This window comes from Peromyscus leucopus, chromosome 2, assembly GCF_004664715.2.
Source record: "Peromyscus leucopus breed LL Stock chromosome 2, UCI_PerLeu_2.1, whole genome shotgun sequence".
Lineage (NCBI taxonomy): Eukaryota > Metazoa > Chordata > Mammalia > Rodentia > Cricetidae > Peromyscus > Peromyscus leucopus.
The window spans coordinates 153,236,938-153,252,578 of NC_051064.1; the positions used below are offsets into that span (position 1 = coordinate 153,236,938).

A 15,641-nucleotide genomic window follows, 5' to 3' on the forward strand; every position below is an offset into this window, starting at 1 on the left:
ATGTGCCTAGCTTCATTACCTCTGCTTGCCCCAGAAGGGCCCAGTGGATCTGTGTTCTGTGGCTCAGAGAAGACTGTTGTCTACTCCTCAGGCCCTGTGCTCTAGAGCACCAGGTCTGTCGGCATGTCCACTCAGAAAATGCTTCCTAAGCATCCATTGTGTACCTGGCCCTGTATCAGTGACTGGGGAGGTGGGTGACTGAGGCTGAGCCTATAACCCATGGTCAAGCTAGTAGATGAACAGAACGCAACTGGCCAGCCTAGGGCAAGTCATAGCATGTTGACCCACAAGATGGTTAGGAGGAGGCCCTCCCAGAGTATGAAGTCCATTGGCCAGAACAAGATGGCCTTCAGGGAGACGAGGTCCAGAGCTGAAGGGTCAGTGTCCAGGATTCAAGGTGAGGGAACAGAGGTACAGAGTAAAAGAGGAAGCCCAGAAGTGTTAAGGCCAGCAGGAGACTTCTGCCAGGTATTCATCCAAGGAAGTCAAATCAGGGACCTTCCAAGTGACTGGCTAAAGGTGAATGTAGTCATAATCAATTATAAATGAGGCAGCACAGATGCCCTTCACCTTAAGCCCAACTCTAGGGTGGGACCAGATAACCACCCCTGGCTGGGATCTTTGATTCCTCACACGGTATAGAAGATATGTTTCTTGGTTTCTTCCTTTGGAAGGTGAGAGTGGCCGGATCCTGAAGATCTCAGCTGGAGTCAGATATGTGCAACTCCCAGAGTACTCTGAGGTCAGCTTTTTCAAGATGGATGAAGATCACATGGAGACACCCATCCAGACACCATTGTAAGGACGATACATCCTCCCTAGGAGCACTCTGAGGAGATTAGACTAGAGAGATGTCCCCATGGTTCCCTTGCCCATCATTCCCCATGTGCTAAAACTGGGGCAGGCCTGGATCCAGTGCCAACCGTAGACTTTGACAGGTAGAAATAGAAGCAGGTGAGTCGACAGGGGTTGGAGGACTGGAGGGAGCCACAGGGAGCAGGAGGGGACCCACTGACTGGTTTTTCTTTGGCCTTAGTTGGCCCAGCTCAGCAAGCAACCCTCCAAGTATGACTAAATAGTGCTCCTTGACTAGTCTAAGTCCCAGGGTCAGGGACTTATATGTCCCAGGACATATACAGAGTGTGAGCTGCCTCAGTCCTACCCCCTGCCTGCCCCAGCCCCTGACCCCTACCCTTTTTTCCCCACCCTGCTCTCTTGGCCCACACTGTGATATTTGTTATCTCTTTCCTAGTGGGTTCCAGTGTATTTCCTATCCTTTGTCCATCCCCATGTCCTGGGGACTAGAGCCTGGAAATGTGGAAAGTGCCAGAGCTGACATACTACTCTCCAAGAGAGACTCAGAGCCAGTGCTGGACTCAGGAGCCTTCCATGGCCAGGGAGATACCTCCAGCATCCTGCCAGGTGAGTGGGCCACATCTGCAGTCCAAGGGTATGGACTTAGAACCTGACAGTGCTTAGAACCTGAGTGGGAAGGTGACAAGGCACAGTGTACCTGGGAGAAACATGAAGCTCAGGAGACTGGGCCCAGGCCTGAGCTGGTGTCAGCAGAGAGCAAATATAACCTTCTTTACAGGGCCAACCGGAAGATGGGGCTTCCTATTCTAGGTGATCATGTGGCCTACATCCTTACTATACAAGCCCAGCAGCTATGTAAGACCAATGGTCCTAGGCTGGCCAAAGCTGAGCAGTACAGATGGCTTGTGGATCCGCGGCCCTGTTTGGTCACAAGCTGCCTGGCTTTCCAGGCCATTTCGATGCATATGTGTCTGTTTCACATTTCACAAAGATGTGGTCCCTACTTCCAGGCCAGGCAGGTGGAACTGCATACTGGAAGAATTCAAAGCCAGATTTACTTTGAGTCTTTTGAGAATTATTCATGCAACTGAAGTTTAATCACTGCAGTTTGTTATGCCTGGTGATATTAAGTTCTCTTACACTTTGATAAATCATAAATACTGAGCTTGCATCTTTTTTCCTTAGTTTTTTTTTTTTTTTTTTTTTTTTTTTTTTAGGCAGGGTCTCTCTCTACATAGCTCTGGCTGTCCTAGGACTCACTCTGTAGACCATACTGACCTCAGACTCACAGAGATCTGCCTGCCTCTGCTTGAGTGCTGGGATTAAAGGGGTGCGCCGACATGCCTGACTCAGCTTGCATCTTACTGTGGCAACAGGGGCAACCTTGGCAGTGTGTGTGCACCAATACAGGCATCTCATTGGAGGTGGGTGAAGTGCCACCAGGATCATACGGCCTCGTGTGCCTTCTTGTGGCTTCCTTGATGTGGGCCTGCATCTCGATTCTTCTGGACTCTTTTTTTTCCCCCCTGAGACAGGGTTTCTCTGTGTAGCCCTGGATATCCTGGATCTCACTCTGTAGACCAGCCTGGCCTCGAACTCACAGAGATCCACCTGCCTCTGCCTCCCGAGTGCTGGATTAAAGGCATGTGCCACCATTGCCTGGCTTTCTTCTAACTCTTAACAGGAGTGAGAAGGTTCAGTAAGAGGGTGTCTTCCAGGCAAAAATCATACACTTGATGTTTAGGGCCCTTTGTGGACTCTCTGACTTGGGATTGACAGCCAGGATCCCAGCCCCCAGGACTGGGATTCTAGCTCTCTGGCTGCCAGGCACAGAGTATAGGCTCTAGGTCAGTGGTTCTCAACCTTCCTAATGCTACAACTCTTTAATAATACAGTTCCTCATGTTGTAGTGAACCCCAACCAAAAGTTATTTTTGTTACGACTTCTTAGCTGTAATTTTGCTACTTTTATGAATGGTAATATAAATAGCTGATATGCAGTATATCTGATATGTGACTCCTGTGAAAGGGTTGTTCTACCCCCAGGGGTCACAACCCACAGGTTGAGAACCACTGTTCTAGGTGACAAGCAAAACAGGATATTAGAAGTCTGTAGCACATCCCAGACCTGAAACCAAGGGCAGATGTGGCATGGAGATGAGAGTCCCATAGCTCTCCACAGCTTGTAGATAAGCCTGGATTAGTTAGTGGTGGTTGGTTAGTTGGTTTGTTAGTTGATTTTTGAGACGGGGTCTTGCTATGTAGCTTACACAGCCATCTTCCTCCTGCCTCAGTATTTCTATTTCTGGGATTATGAATATATGCCACCATTCCTGGCAAAGGCCAGGGTTTGACAGAACATTTCTGGCCATCACAAGTATGCCTCAGACATGTCTATCCCTCCTGCCTGTTGCTTCCCTGTGGCTGCCAGTGGGAGCCAGAGTCCTACCTTGACTCACTTTGTCCTTGTAGACCACACAGCCTTAAGTGGGGTCCCTCCCTTTGCAGCTAGTACATAGTTGAGATCACCAGGTGGCTGTCTAGTCAGGTGAATACCCTGAAGTTTCCATTTAGGCATACTCCCCACTCCTGACACAAGTCCCTCAACAGAGCCCTCCTACCCCCTAATCTTTTCTTGCCTTTTGCCTGTCTCAGCCTTTCAGCCCAGAAACCTTCCAGCTGGCATTAGGAAGGGATGACCCCTCCCTCCCTGGCTCCTCGTTTCTTCAGATGGTCCAGCTTCTCCATAGGCTGGAGCTCCCTATACTCTGATTCTGTCCCTTCTGCCCACCCTGGTTATACAACCTATGGCCTCCAACATGTTTCACTCATTCTCTTGCCAGGTCTCCCCTGACTCCAGCTCATGTTCTTTATAGGCTGCCCAACCCGATGGTGGTGCCTAAGCTCTCCTGAGCCTCCTAAGGTTCATCCTGAGCCTTCTGAAGCCCTGTGTGGCCCCATGACCCACCAAGGCGCTCCTGGCAGTTACCCATGGCTTGTTCTTTCTGTGGTTGTGTTATTCATATGATAGAAAAGGGACAAAAGGACTGTGGTAAGGCGGTAATTCAAAGTCTCAGTCACACAGATCTTTGGGGTGCTGGCCCCGACTCCCCAGAAATCCTTCCAGTAGGTGGCCAGAGGCTCCCAGAGTGTGATATGCCTGTCTTTGCCAGGGCAGTAACATTTCTGACAAGAAGATGACTGTCCAAACAGCCATCTTGAGACAAGCAACAAAGGCAGAAGGTGCTCCGATATAAACACAGAGGCTAGGGTGAGGACTCATATTCTTCCCTTATGGGCAAGCTGTAATCTCCAGAGGACAACCAGACCCTGTATACCCATGAACGGAAGCCATGCTGCTCTGGCCTGGGGCCAGGACCCCAGGAGCCAGCCTGGTCCACCTCCTGCTCTGTCTGACTCCACCTCAGTCACAGGAGCAATTTCATGCTGCATTGGCAGAATAGTTCTCATATTTCTGCATAAAAATACTCACTGAGCGCCACGCCTTCCACTTTGAGAGACTTTCGGAGCCAAGTACTGCGGTCTCAATGAAAACCAGGCCCCAGATTTCAGAGCTTGCTCTGTGCTGCTGGAAAGCGCCCACCCTGTCTCCTACAGGCAGCTCCACGGTGTGGCTCAGAGTCTGGTCCTTGTGGTGATATTATCCCAGGACAGCCTGAGAAGAGATCACCAAGGGGGCACAGGACCCCCAGAGGTCCCCAGTACACCCAGTAGTTAACACAGGAGCCAGGCCCAGGTTCCCTCTGGGACCTGTGAGATATGTGTCACCTTGGGGTCTCAGGCACATAGGAAACCCCAAGGAGCATGGCTCTTCTCTCAGAAGAGCCACAAGGCTTGAACCTGACACTTGAAGTCTGACACTGACCTAGGCAAATGTCCTGCCACTGAGCTGCATCCCTGGCCACTGTCCCCTGTTGGGAGCTCCTTGGGCTGGCCAGCACCCCGGCCCATCTGTGAGAGCTGGACTGCCATTTCCATTGTTTCTAACTGGACTGAGGTTATTCTATAAAATGAAATCAGCAACCTCCACCTCCTAGAGCTGGCAAGCCACATGCATAACCACCCCACCCACCCCCTCCGTGTGCAGGAGGGCTGGGTGAGGGTGGACCCATTTAAATCCAGACTGACCCAAGGTGGCACACCAAGGGTCAGAGAATGGCTTTCTGCCTATTTCTACCTTTCCTTTCTTTTCTTTTTTAAATTTTATGTGCATTGGTATGAAAGTGTCAGATCCCCTGAAACTGGAGTTACAGACAGTTGTGAGCTGTCATGTGGGTGCTGGGAATTGAACTGAGATCCTCTGGAAGAACAGCCAGGTGCTCTTACTGCTGAGCCATCCTCTCTCCAGCTCTATTTCTACCTTTCTTAAAACTTACCTCATAGAACGGATAAATCTTTGCTCTGTCTGCCCATCTGTCTCAGCAGGTGGGCTGAAGGGCCCAGGAGTGGCCCCTGGGTAGACAGTTTCAGGCCCTTGGACCCCACTGGGAACTGAACTGTTCACTGAGTAAGAGACACATGAATTCCCATCCTTCTCCGGGAGCCCTTCAGCCCCCCAGCATTCCAGGACCAAGCACTGGAACATGCTCCTTAGAACTGCTTCCAGCTGAAGTAACTCTTCTGCTGCCATTCCATGCATGAGAAACCCAGATCCCTGGCAGGGAAAGGCAGAGGCCCAAGCCAAGAGGACTAGGAACCCAGGAGAGGCGATTCTTCTTTTTACCAGCCCATGGTGGACAAAGCAGAGCACGCCCTTCTCTCTCATTTCTTCAGTCTTACCCTTGTTTTCTGTGATCCCTTTTAGGACAGATTTATTATACTAATAATTTTCAGACTGCCGTCCAGTTAAACTAGTTTTCCTTCTATCAACATAGCCTCCAAAGCTGACTTTTCTCTCCTGTTACTCTCTCCTGTTAGGGTGCCTTTTATACCCAGTGACAAAGACACCTGACTCTTCTGCCCCAGTGATCCCAGCAGTACTTGAGGGGCCCCACCCAGCACCTCCAGTTTCCTATTCTGGCCTTTAGGCCTTTGCAGTATGGAAGGTCCCTTCACCATGCGCCTTTCCTCCCTAGGCATTCTGCAGAGCTCTTAAGTCACTACAGAAGTTTTACTCTGTCCTGGGCAAGAGCAAGGTCTGATAAAAAAAAAAAAAAAAAAAAAGACCCTCAACCAAAGAGTGATGAATCCCCTGTAGCTAGGAAGCCTGAATATTACAGCTTAGGACAAAGCCTGTGTCAAGGACCTGGCTGTGGCCTCTCCCACATCTGGGGCTGCTCCTAGAGCCCCTCTCTGGGTGGGCAGGAAGGAGGAGGAATCTGAGGAGGCATGCCTCAACCTGTGACAAGGAACTAAAAGGCAAGTCCTACATAGAAGAAATGTCAAACTGTGCCTAGAGACTCCAGCCAGAGTGGGGTACTGGCTTCCTCAAAGAAAGCAGTAATAGGTAGAAATCCAGAACAGTCTCATTGTGTAAGGAGAAAGCAGACCAGGGACTATGTCCTTAGAGTGGACTTCAGACAGTCAGAACCCTGATCATCTTGCTCTTGTCCATGGCATGGTGCTCTGCTGTCTCACTGTGTGCCAACATCCATCCCTTGTTAGCCGATCCTTGCCAAGGCTGTGAGGCTTTCTCAGGTCGTGTGGCTCTAAATGCTATGTGAAGGATTGAGAGCCAGCTTAGAAGTTCTGCCCATGCTGGTCTGGAAGGAGCCAGGCACCATGGGTCAAGGATGTCCTGATTATATATTTGGTCATCTCAGAAACTGCCTACTTATCTTACCATCTAGACAAGACACTAAAGAGCAAGGCAGAGACAAGAGCCCAAGAGCTCACTCACATCAATAGCTATTAACTCAGAAGAAGGCCTGAGATGAAGGGGACCAAAAGCTGCATGGATCTTGTTCCTGCTGAGGCTCCTTAGGATGGTGCTTCTGTGTAGGGGAATGTAGGATACCACCAGAAGTCGGGTGCAGATGTCCCTTACATACTAGGCACCAAGCATAGCCAGAGCCAAGGATGATTCTCATCCCACTTGTCCCCCCCCCACACACACACACCCTGCTGCTTCGAGCTAGTCCAGATATATGGGACTGACCTGTGCTGCCGGAAAATGTGGCTTCATTGTGAGAAGGATGAGTGCTTAGGATGAGATATGGCTGCTTTTAGCAAATGGCACAATAATAACTTCACCTCCATTGATGTCTGCTTCTCCCTGTACAGTAGCCCAGGGACAGGGGCAGGTTCATCATCAGCCATGGGATCCCCATTTCTGTCTCTTTTTATGCTTCTCTATGATTTTCATTTACTGTCATGATCCTAGAAGGCTGCACAAGCTTCATATATCAAGCTAAATTTTATCATGCTAGGAAGGGAGAAAATATGAGGAGCAGAACTTGGTTACACAGCTATGTATCAAGTCACATGGAGATAAGTATAATGTGCCAACAAAGATTAGGCTCCATTATCAGAGGAGAAGGGGAAACCGGACAGTGGGCATCTTTGCCAAGTAGAAATTCCATCAAAGTATACCGTCAATGCTGCATACACAAATGGATATCAGAGAGGGTCCCCAGCACTGCTTTAGGCGTAGACCGACCGTGCCTCCACTCTGTATCTGTGACAAAGACTGTTGTACCGTGACCCCCAACCTCTAGCACCCCAGAACCATGGGGCTATGATGGTGGGCTTACCAGCTATAATAGCACTGGCGTGAGCAGGTGGCTGCTTCTGCCATAGCAGGGAGTGTGCAAAGGGCCATGATGGTCTCAGCCGACTGCATATTTCAGAGTTCGTCAGGTTGACCAACAGCCTCTGCTCAGGGTCATTCATGTGAGAGCTAGGGGGACATGCTACCTAGGCCCACTCTTACTATGTACTCACTAGAGGACAGACAGCATGTTCACCCAACCTCCTGTTTCGCACCTTTGAGTAGTGAGGGGTTTCCATTTGGAGCAACCCAGCTCAGAGGTCAGGCTGCCCTGAGGAGGAGGTGGGAAGGAGACTCGAGTGAAAGAGAGAGAGCACATGAGTCAGCCTGAAGTTAAAGCAGCGCAGGAGACAGCACACACTTAGAGCAATCATCAGGGTTTCAGCGTGATCCTGAAGCCTGAGGTCGACAGCCATGGTAGAGGGAGCCCCATCCCTCCGCAGAGTCACAGCACCCCCAGACTACCCTCAGTTTCTCCGGACTGAAAGATATTGGACTTGAATGTGACACAGTGGCCTTGTGAGAAGAGCCCCCCGCTGCTGGCAGGAGAGGCTTCAGGAGGCATTGTCTGCTGAGTGGAGGCCACTGATGCCCCTGAGAGCCTGCTGCTGCCCACAGAGGAGACCAGTCAGTCCCGCTCCCTGCCTCACCTGGAGGTAGACTTCTTGAGGTTTGCTAAACATGTACCAGCCACCAGGTCATTGAGGCAGCTCTGGATACTGCCCCTCCTCCCAGGCATCTCTGGCCTTGGCCCACCATGCCTCCAACTAGGACTTAGGGTCTCAGGCCTCCTTGGTCTGGGATTCCAGACAATTAAAAAAACAAGCCCTCAAAAAAACTTGTGTTTCCACTTACACAAATAAGTAAAATGAAAAGAGAAAATGTATTCTGCTTCTGGAGGCCTAATGTCAGTAATAGGTAATTGCAAAGTGTGCTATTTCATTATTCTGTTGATATGAAATATTTCAGTTGTTTTAATTGTTTTTAAGTTTCCAGTAGACGATTTGCATTTCGATGAGCAGAACCGACAATTCCTAGGCGTGGACTATTGCCAGATATTGCAAGTCCTATTTTGGATAAATTACAGCACCCAGATTTTAGCAACAAAGCACATTGATTTTATATTCAAAGGGCTTTTTATATTTAGTCTCTTAACCTTTTGTAATTCCCACCCACAGCTTGAAGCGCAGAGCCCTTTGTGTTCCTTGTTCTCGGTGGGGCGTCTGCCGCGCCCCGCAATTTGGGCCCATTGACTCATGCGGCAGGTGCGGGGATGATTGCGGGTGGACGCTGTGGGCGCCGGCTGGTGATTGCAGGAGGGACGAGGTGGGCTCTGGGCCCATGGCTCAGACAATCCCTTGCAAATTAGCTTTGGGAACCTAGAGGAGCCAGTGCCATGGGAGAAGGTTGGATTTCTTTTCTTTTCTTTCTTTCTTTCTTTCTTTTTTTTTTTTTTTGTAATATGCAAAACCCTCCTAGCGAATGTTTTCAATTGGTCTGAATGATTTCTCTTTTTCATGTGTTAGACAAATGGTTTTGAGCATTCATCACATTTGATCTATGAAGAATCAACCGTTATTGTATGACAGTTTTAAAAACCAAGGTGCCCTTTGCTGCTAATTCAATCTGGCCAATAAAGTGGCGGAATGTGTAGCAGAGAGTTCTGGAAATTTCACTTCCTCACAGGGTGACACTGCATTTTAATATTAATTGTCTATGGTTAATTACTGCAGGATAGCCTGAGAGAGCTGTATTTCTAAAGTGAAGTTTGTTCTATAAATTCCCCTTTGAGGAATTATTATATAGAGGGAATGTCCCAGAAAAATTTAGCATAAAAAGACGTATTGCTTCCCATGCCAAAACAGTAATGAGAGTGGAAGTCTGCTCAGATGTTAGGTATCTGTGCAAAGACACACAGAGGATTTGTGAGGTGGGTGGGGTCCCCACGTTGACATGCAGGAGGGGTGGAGGAAGAGGAAGAGGACCCCCTCCCTTCCCCAGGGTTCAGCTGTGCCTTCAGCATAACTGCTCTTTTGTCTTCTGAGTAAAGTTGAATCTTTCACTGACTCCCTTCCTCTAGGGCTTCTTAATTTTCAAAGGTTCTCTCTTTATAAAGTTTAATCCTACCTTTGTCTTTATTTATGGAAGGAGGGTATAGTTTTGCCGTGACACATGTGGAGGTCAGAGGCCAACTCTCCTGAATTCAGTTCTCCCCTTCCACTCTGGTTCCTGGGGATCAAACTTGGGTCAGGCTTGGCAACAAGTATCTCTATCCACTGAGCTATCCCACCAGCCCATGAGGGTCTCTCTTGCTTTTCCCTCCCTTCCTGTTCTGAAAAAAAAAAAAAAAAAAAAAATCAATCCTAAAGTTATTAAGTCTTAACAATGAGGACATATCTGGGCCCATGAGGGATGCTAAAGGCAATGAAAGAGGGGCCCTAAGTGGCATAAGGAAGCTTCACTGCAAGGAGTGGTCTGGGCCTGAGAGATTGGGGGAGGCTCTGTGAGGACCACAGTGGTGACAGAGTCAAGATAGTAGGGTAGATCCAATGAGTCCCTGCCTTGAGAGCCCAGAGGAAGGAGGTCTGAAACAGAAAATGAGACCTTCAGAAGCCAAAGGGTGTTTGAGTGTGGTATTATAGGCAAATATAAAAGTAGACATAGATGTGTGCCTGTATACCTATGTGCAAATAGCGGGGTGTGTGAGCAGGCCCCCAGCAGCAGAGAGCAGGCATGGCACCTGGTGCTGGATCTTCACACCCTGGCTTCTTGAGAACCAGAGTGTGGAGATGAGGACCTGCAGGGCTGATGGGAGGGGAACTGCTAAGAGTGTCTGCCAGAGGCAGGGGCTCCAATCACAATGGAGAAGGGCACTGCAGGCCAACCTGAGACAATCCGGGCATTTAAATAAGCCGGGCAGTGGTGGTGGTGAGTGCCTTTAATCCCAGCACTCAGGAAGCAGAGCCAGGTGGATCTCTGTGAGTTCGATGCCAGCCTTGGCTACAGAGTGAGATCCAGGACAGGCACCAAAACTACACAGAGAAACCCTGCCTCAAAGAGAAAAAAAAATAAAGACTAATGACCCTGAATCAGAGCCCACTGAAGGGTGTGTGCCTGGAGAAGCAAGTCTGGGATGTCTTGTAAGTCTAATAGCATGTGACATTTTAGGTGGCCTTGAAGCCCCATAAAATCCTGCCGGAGTTCACGGAGAGGAGACAGTGCTCAGTGGGGCCTGAGCTGCCGCTGTGACCAAGCCCAGAGCAGACCCTGCAGGTGACTTCAGACTCCCCACTCCACCTGGGTGTGGGAGCAGACCTGAGGCCGCTTCTAACTGTTGTAGGACCTGTGAGAGACAAACACAAACAGAGAGACTTTCCCAGCAGGCCTGGTCTGGAACTTTCACTGGCCCGGGGTCTGCCCTTGTGTGCCTGCCATGGTGCTCTGTGAATTTGGTGGAAAACTTTAGGTCTGGGATAAATTGCAAGCCCTGCAGTCTGTGATGTCTGCAGTGTCTGTAGACCTGAGACATTTTCTTCTGGTGGACTTTTGCAGTACTAGGGGTGGAAGCCAGGGCCTTGCAAATACCAGCACACAGATACCACTGAGCCACACCCCTAGCTCCCCAGTAGCTTTTATGAGTAAAGAAAGAAGAGACCTTCCTGCCCTCCTGCCTGCCATTTCCTAAGAGAGTATGCGGTTGCTGGACAGGTTTGAGCAGCACCCTGATGTCAGGATGGAGCCTGCAGCCCTTGCAGCCCCTTTGTGCCCATCCTCCCAAGTGCCAGAAGCCCTGCTGGCCTCCACAGCCAGGGTCCACAGTGGGACACAGATAGGTTGCCCTTAGGAGCCTTAAAGGAGCCTCGTACTCCCCACAGCTCTGAGAACCAGGAGGCCTCTCGACACTGCTGGGCAGGAGGTGGCAACAAGCTCTACAGCCTGCAGGACTCCTGGGACAGCAGGTCAAGGTGCACTGTGTGGGACAGTGGCTCTCTCAGGAGGTCACAGCTGCACCGGATGTATTGCATCTTAAGTGGTAGATGGTCACATAGACCACTACTGCTTGGGTGGCTCTGCCTGCTCTGCTGACATTCTCTGCTGACAGTGCCAATGCTGAAACCACTCAGAAGCCCGGAGAGAGGAAGCATGGCCCACTCCATGGAGGGCCGTGGTAGAGGCAGCAGGGACAGGCAGATCTCCAGACCAGGGTCTGCCAGTGTGTCATCCCTGCTTTCAGGGGTGACCCTTAGTGCTGAGCTCACCCTCTCCTGTGTCTTTGGGCCATTCTAAAGACCTTCCACCAGACAAGGTTGCCTGCATCCTGGCCAGTTTGCAGGGCAGCTTTGTTATTGTTGTTTGTTTTGTTTTGTGGCAGCAGCACACTCCTTTAATCCCAGCACTCAGAGGGTAGAGGCAGGTGGATCTTTATGAGTTCAAGGCCAGCCTGGTCTACAGAGTGAATTCCAAGACAGCCAGGGCTACACAGAGAAACCCTGTCTCAAAAAACCAAATAAATAAAAACAGAGTCTATGAAATCCTGGCTGTCCTAGAACTCACTTATGTAGATCAGGCTGGCCTTGAACTCACAGAGATCCTCCTGTCCCTGTCTCCCAAGTACTGAGATCAAAGGTGTGCTCTACCACACCCAGCTTTAGGGACCGTGATGATGGAAGTGAGAAAGAGAAGCCAAATCAACAAGAATTATCCCTGGCGGCTCCTACCTCACCTGCTGTCCCCACCCAGGACCCTGCTATCCCTACCCAGGACCCTGCTATCCCTACCCAGGACCCTGCTGTCCCCACCCAGGACCCTGCTGTCCCCACCCAGGACCCTGCTGTCCCCACCCAGGACCCTGCTATCCCCACCCAGGACCCTGCTATCCCTACCCAGGACCCTGCTGTCCCCACCCAGGACCCTGCTGTCCCCACCCAGGACCCTGCTGTCCCCACCCAGGACCCTGCTGTCCCCACCCAGGACCCTGCTATCCCCACCAGACCCTGCTATCCCTACCCAGGACCCTGCTGTCCCCACCCAGGACCCTGCTATCCCCACCCCCCTCTGCCCTACCAGGACCCTGCTATCCCCACCCAGGACCTTGCTGTCCCCACCCAGGACCCTGCTGTCCCCACCCAGGACCCTGCTATCCCTACCCAGGACCCTGCTATCCCCACCCAGGACCCCTGCTGTCCCTTACCCAGGACCCTGCTGTCCCCACCCAGGACCCTGCTATCCCTACCCAGGACCCTGCTGTCCCTACCCAGGACCCTGCTATCCCACCCAGGACCTTGCTGTCCCCACCCAGGACCCTGCTATCCCCACCCAGGACCCCTGTCAGCCAACCTTTCTACTTACTCTGTGACTGCTGGCATGAGCTTAGCCAGAGTGGAAACCCCAACCATTCATAATCATTTGTGAGTAGCTCTGTTCACCTGTGGCCTTGACCCAGGGCCCTCTAGTTGGTTTCTGCTCACTCGAGGTGCCCTGATCTTGAGGACTATGTGTATCCATCCTGCCCAGGGACATAAGGGTCTCATGTTCCAGGCTACAACCATTTAGAGTCAGGCAGGGTTTCAGAAGGGCTACAGGCTTGGTGGACACCAGACTTGTCTCTGGGATGGCTTTGCTTCTTTTCAGCTCTCACTGTACCCGGCTTGCCCTGGACAGCTGCTGCTTCTGAGCAGAGGTGCCTGCAGAGGATAAAAAGCCACCAGAAACCCCACATAAACAGGCACCTGGGGACCTCATATTAGCTTCGCCTGGCCTGGGGTCCTTCCAGCATCCCTACAGGGCCTGGGGCTGTCCCAGTGGCCCAGCCTTGCTGTTTCGCTGTATACAAACAGCTTGGCTGGGGAGAGCCTCCTGAAGGCGAGGAGTGGGCGGGGGTGTCAGAAACAGACTCAGAAAGAACCTCAAATTAGCCCAGTCTTGGAAGCTTGCCAGCAGCAGCACGCTGGCTTCCCTGTTCCAAAGCAGTTCTGACATAGAGCTCCAGAAGGCAGGCATGGAGCAGCCGCGTGCCTGAGGCTGCAGAGTTTCACAAAGGAGTTTCCAACCAGCTTAGGTGTGGCACAGAGCGTGGGCTCTTCAGAAAAGAAATCACGTGGGGCAGGCCACGGCTCATGCCTATTACCTCAGCACTTGGAAGGCTGAAATAGGAGGATTATCATGAGTTCAAGGCTGGCTGGGGCTACATAGTTCTAGACCAGCCTGGACTACATATAATGAGACCCTGCCTTAAGTTTTTTTTAAAAAGCCACCAAGTAGAACCTAAACAGAAATGGCACTCTGGTGTTCACTCTGGATCCCAAGGCAAGCTCTCATAAAACGCTCAAGAGTGTTTGGATGAGATCCATTTTCCATGCTACAGGAAAGCAGGGTAGACAACACTGGCAAGGAGTGTGGGGACGGGTGAGGGCGGGCTTTGCACTGTCACGGTACCTTGTAGCTCTCATGGCTGTGCTCAGCAGCCATGTTGTTGCATCTTCCTGGGGTCCCAGAGCCACCACTGCCCATCACAGAGCCTGGCTCAGAAAACAGAAGCCATGGTCACCATTTTCAACAGGCTATACAACACCCCATCCAGGGTCCTAGAGATCAAGATTTGGAAATTAGATTTTTTTTTTTTATTTTAGTTTTGATCAGGGCCTTGTATAACCTGGGCTGGCTTCATATATTATGTAGTCAGGGATGACCTTGAATCTGATCCTCCTACCTGCACCTCCCGAGTTCTGGGGTTCCAGGCATGGACCACCATGCCCAGTCTTAATTTTTTTTTTTCTTTTTGGTTTTTCAAGACAGGGTTTCTCTGTGTAGCTCTGGCTGTCCTGGAACTTTCTCTGTAGACCAGCCTGGCCTCAAACTCACAAAGGCCAGCCTCTGCCTCCTGGGTACTGGGATTAAAGGTGTACACCACCACTGCCCTGCTCCGGACAGTTTTGATTTATTCTTTTATTAAAAGTTTAGGGTGATGGCAGCACACAACTTTACTCAGGAGGCAGAGTCAGGTGGATCTCTAAGTTCGGGGCCAGCCTGGTCTAAGAGAGAGTTCCATTGGGCGAGGCAGAGGGTCTGGAGAGATTGCTCAACAGTTTGAGCTCTGTCTTCTTTTCCGGAGGTCTCAGGTCCAATACCTAACACCCACAGGGGAGCTTACAACTGTCTATAGCTCTAGTTCCAGGGAATCAAATGTCCTCTCCTGCCTGCCTCTAACACCAGTCATGCATGTGGTACATAGACATACACGCAGGCAAAACACCATGACACATAAAATAAAAATAAATAAAATCTCAAAACAAACAAACAAAAAAAGAAACACCAAAAACTGGCCTGCAGGGGAGGGAATTAGGGCAAAGCTGAAGCTAGAAACCCTGTACAGTTTTCCTACCCAATAAATAGCCATTACACAGCTGATCCTGGGGCCAGTCCCCAGGTCAAATAGTGTGCAGCCCCAGGAGGATCATCTGCATGCGGCACAGCCCGTTGGTTCTCAGACCACACCTTTCCACACTCATGATAAGGCAGATGGTCTGCATTAGTTACTTATGGGGCATTATGACAGAATACCCAGCATAAGCAACTCAGAGGAGCAAGGGTTTTTGTTTTGTTTTTAATTTATTTAACTTTATTTTATGTGCATTGTTGTCAAGGTATCAGATCCCCTGGAACTGGAGTTACAGACAGTTGTAAGCTACCATGTAGATGCTGGGAATTGAACCCAGGTCCTCTGGAATAACAGCCAATGCTCTTAACTGCTAAGCCATCTCTCCAGCCCCAGAGCAAAGGTTAATTTTGGCTCATGGTTTTTAGGGTTTCCATCTGTGGCCACTTGACCCCATGTACTCAAGCAAGATGTCATAGCAACAAGAACATGTAATGGAGGAGGTGTGTGTGTGTGTGTGTGTGTGTGTGTGTGTGTGTGTGTGTGTGTGTGGTGGCAGGTGGAGCCAGAGGCTTTTGTACATGCACTGGGGACCCAAACTCAGGGTTCAAGCTTGTTCAGCAAGTGCTTTACCCACTGAACCATCTCACTAGCTCCCTCTACACTTCTTGGTGGACAGAAAGCACTGGGAGTAGAAGATTGGAGACCTGGTATAACCTTC

General features: G+C 50.4%; 1 protein-coding gene across 4 annotated transcripts in view; it reads left to right on the forward strand.

Moving 5' to 3' along the window:
* The window catches only part of Morn1 (MORN repeat containing 1), a 59,222-nt gene that overhangs the window by 20,813 nt on the left and 22,768 nt on the right, over nucleotides 1-15,641 (forward strand). For all 4 annotated transcript variants that reach the window (XM_028891395.2, XM_037203260.1, XM_028891393.2 and 1 more), the window contains exons 9-10: nucleotides 675-798; nucleotides 1,253-1,422. In XM_028891395.2, the coding sequence (XP_028747228.1) occupies nucleotides 675-798; nucleotides 1,253-1,422 (294 nt within the window). The remainder of the gene's footprint in view (nucleotides 1-674; nucleotides 799-1,252; nucleotides 1,423-15,641) is intronic.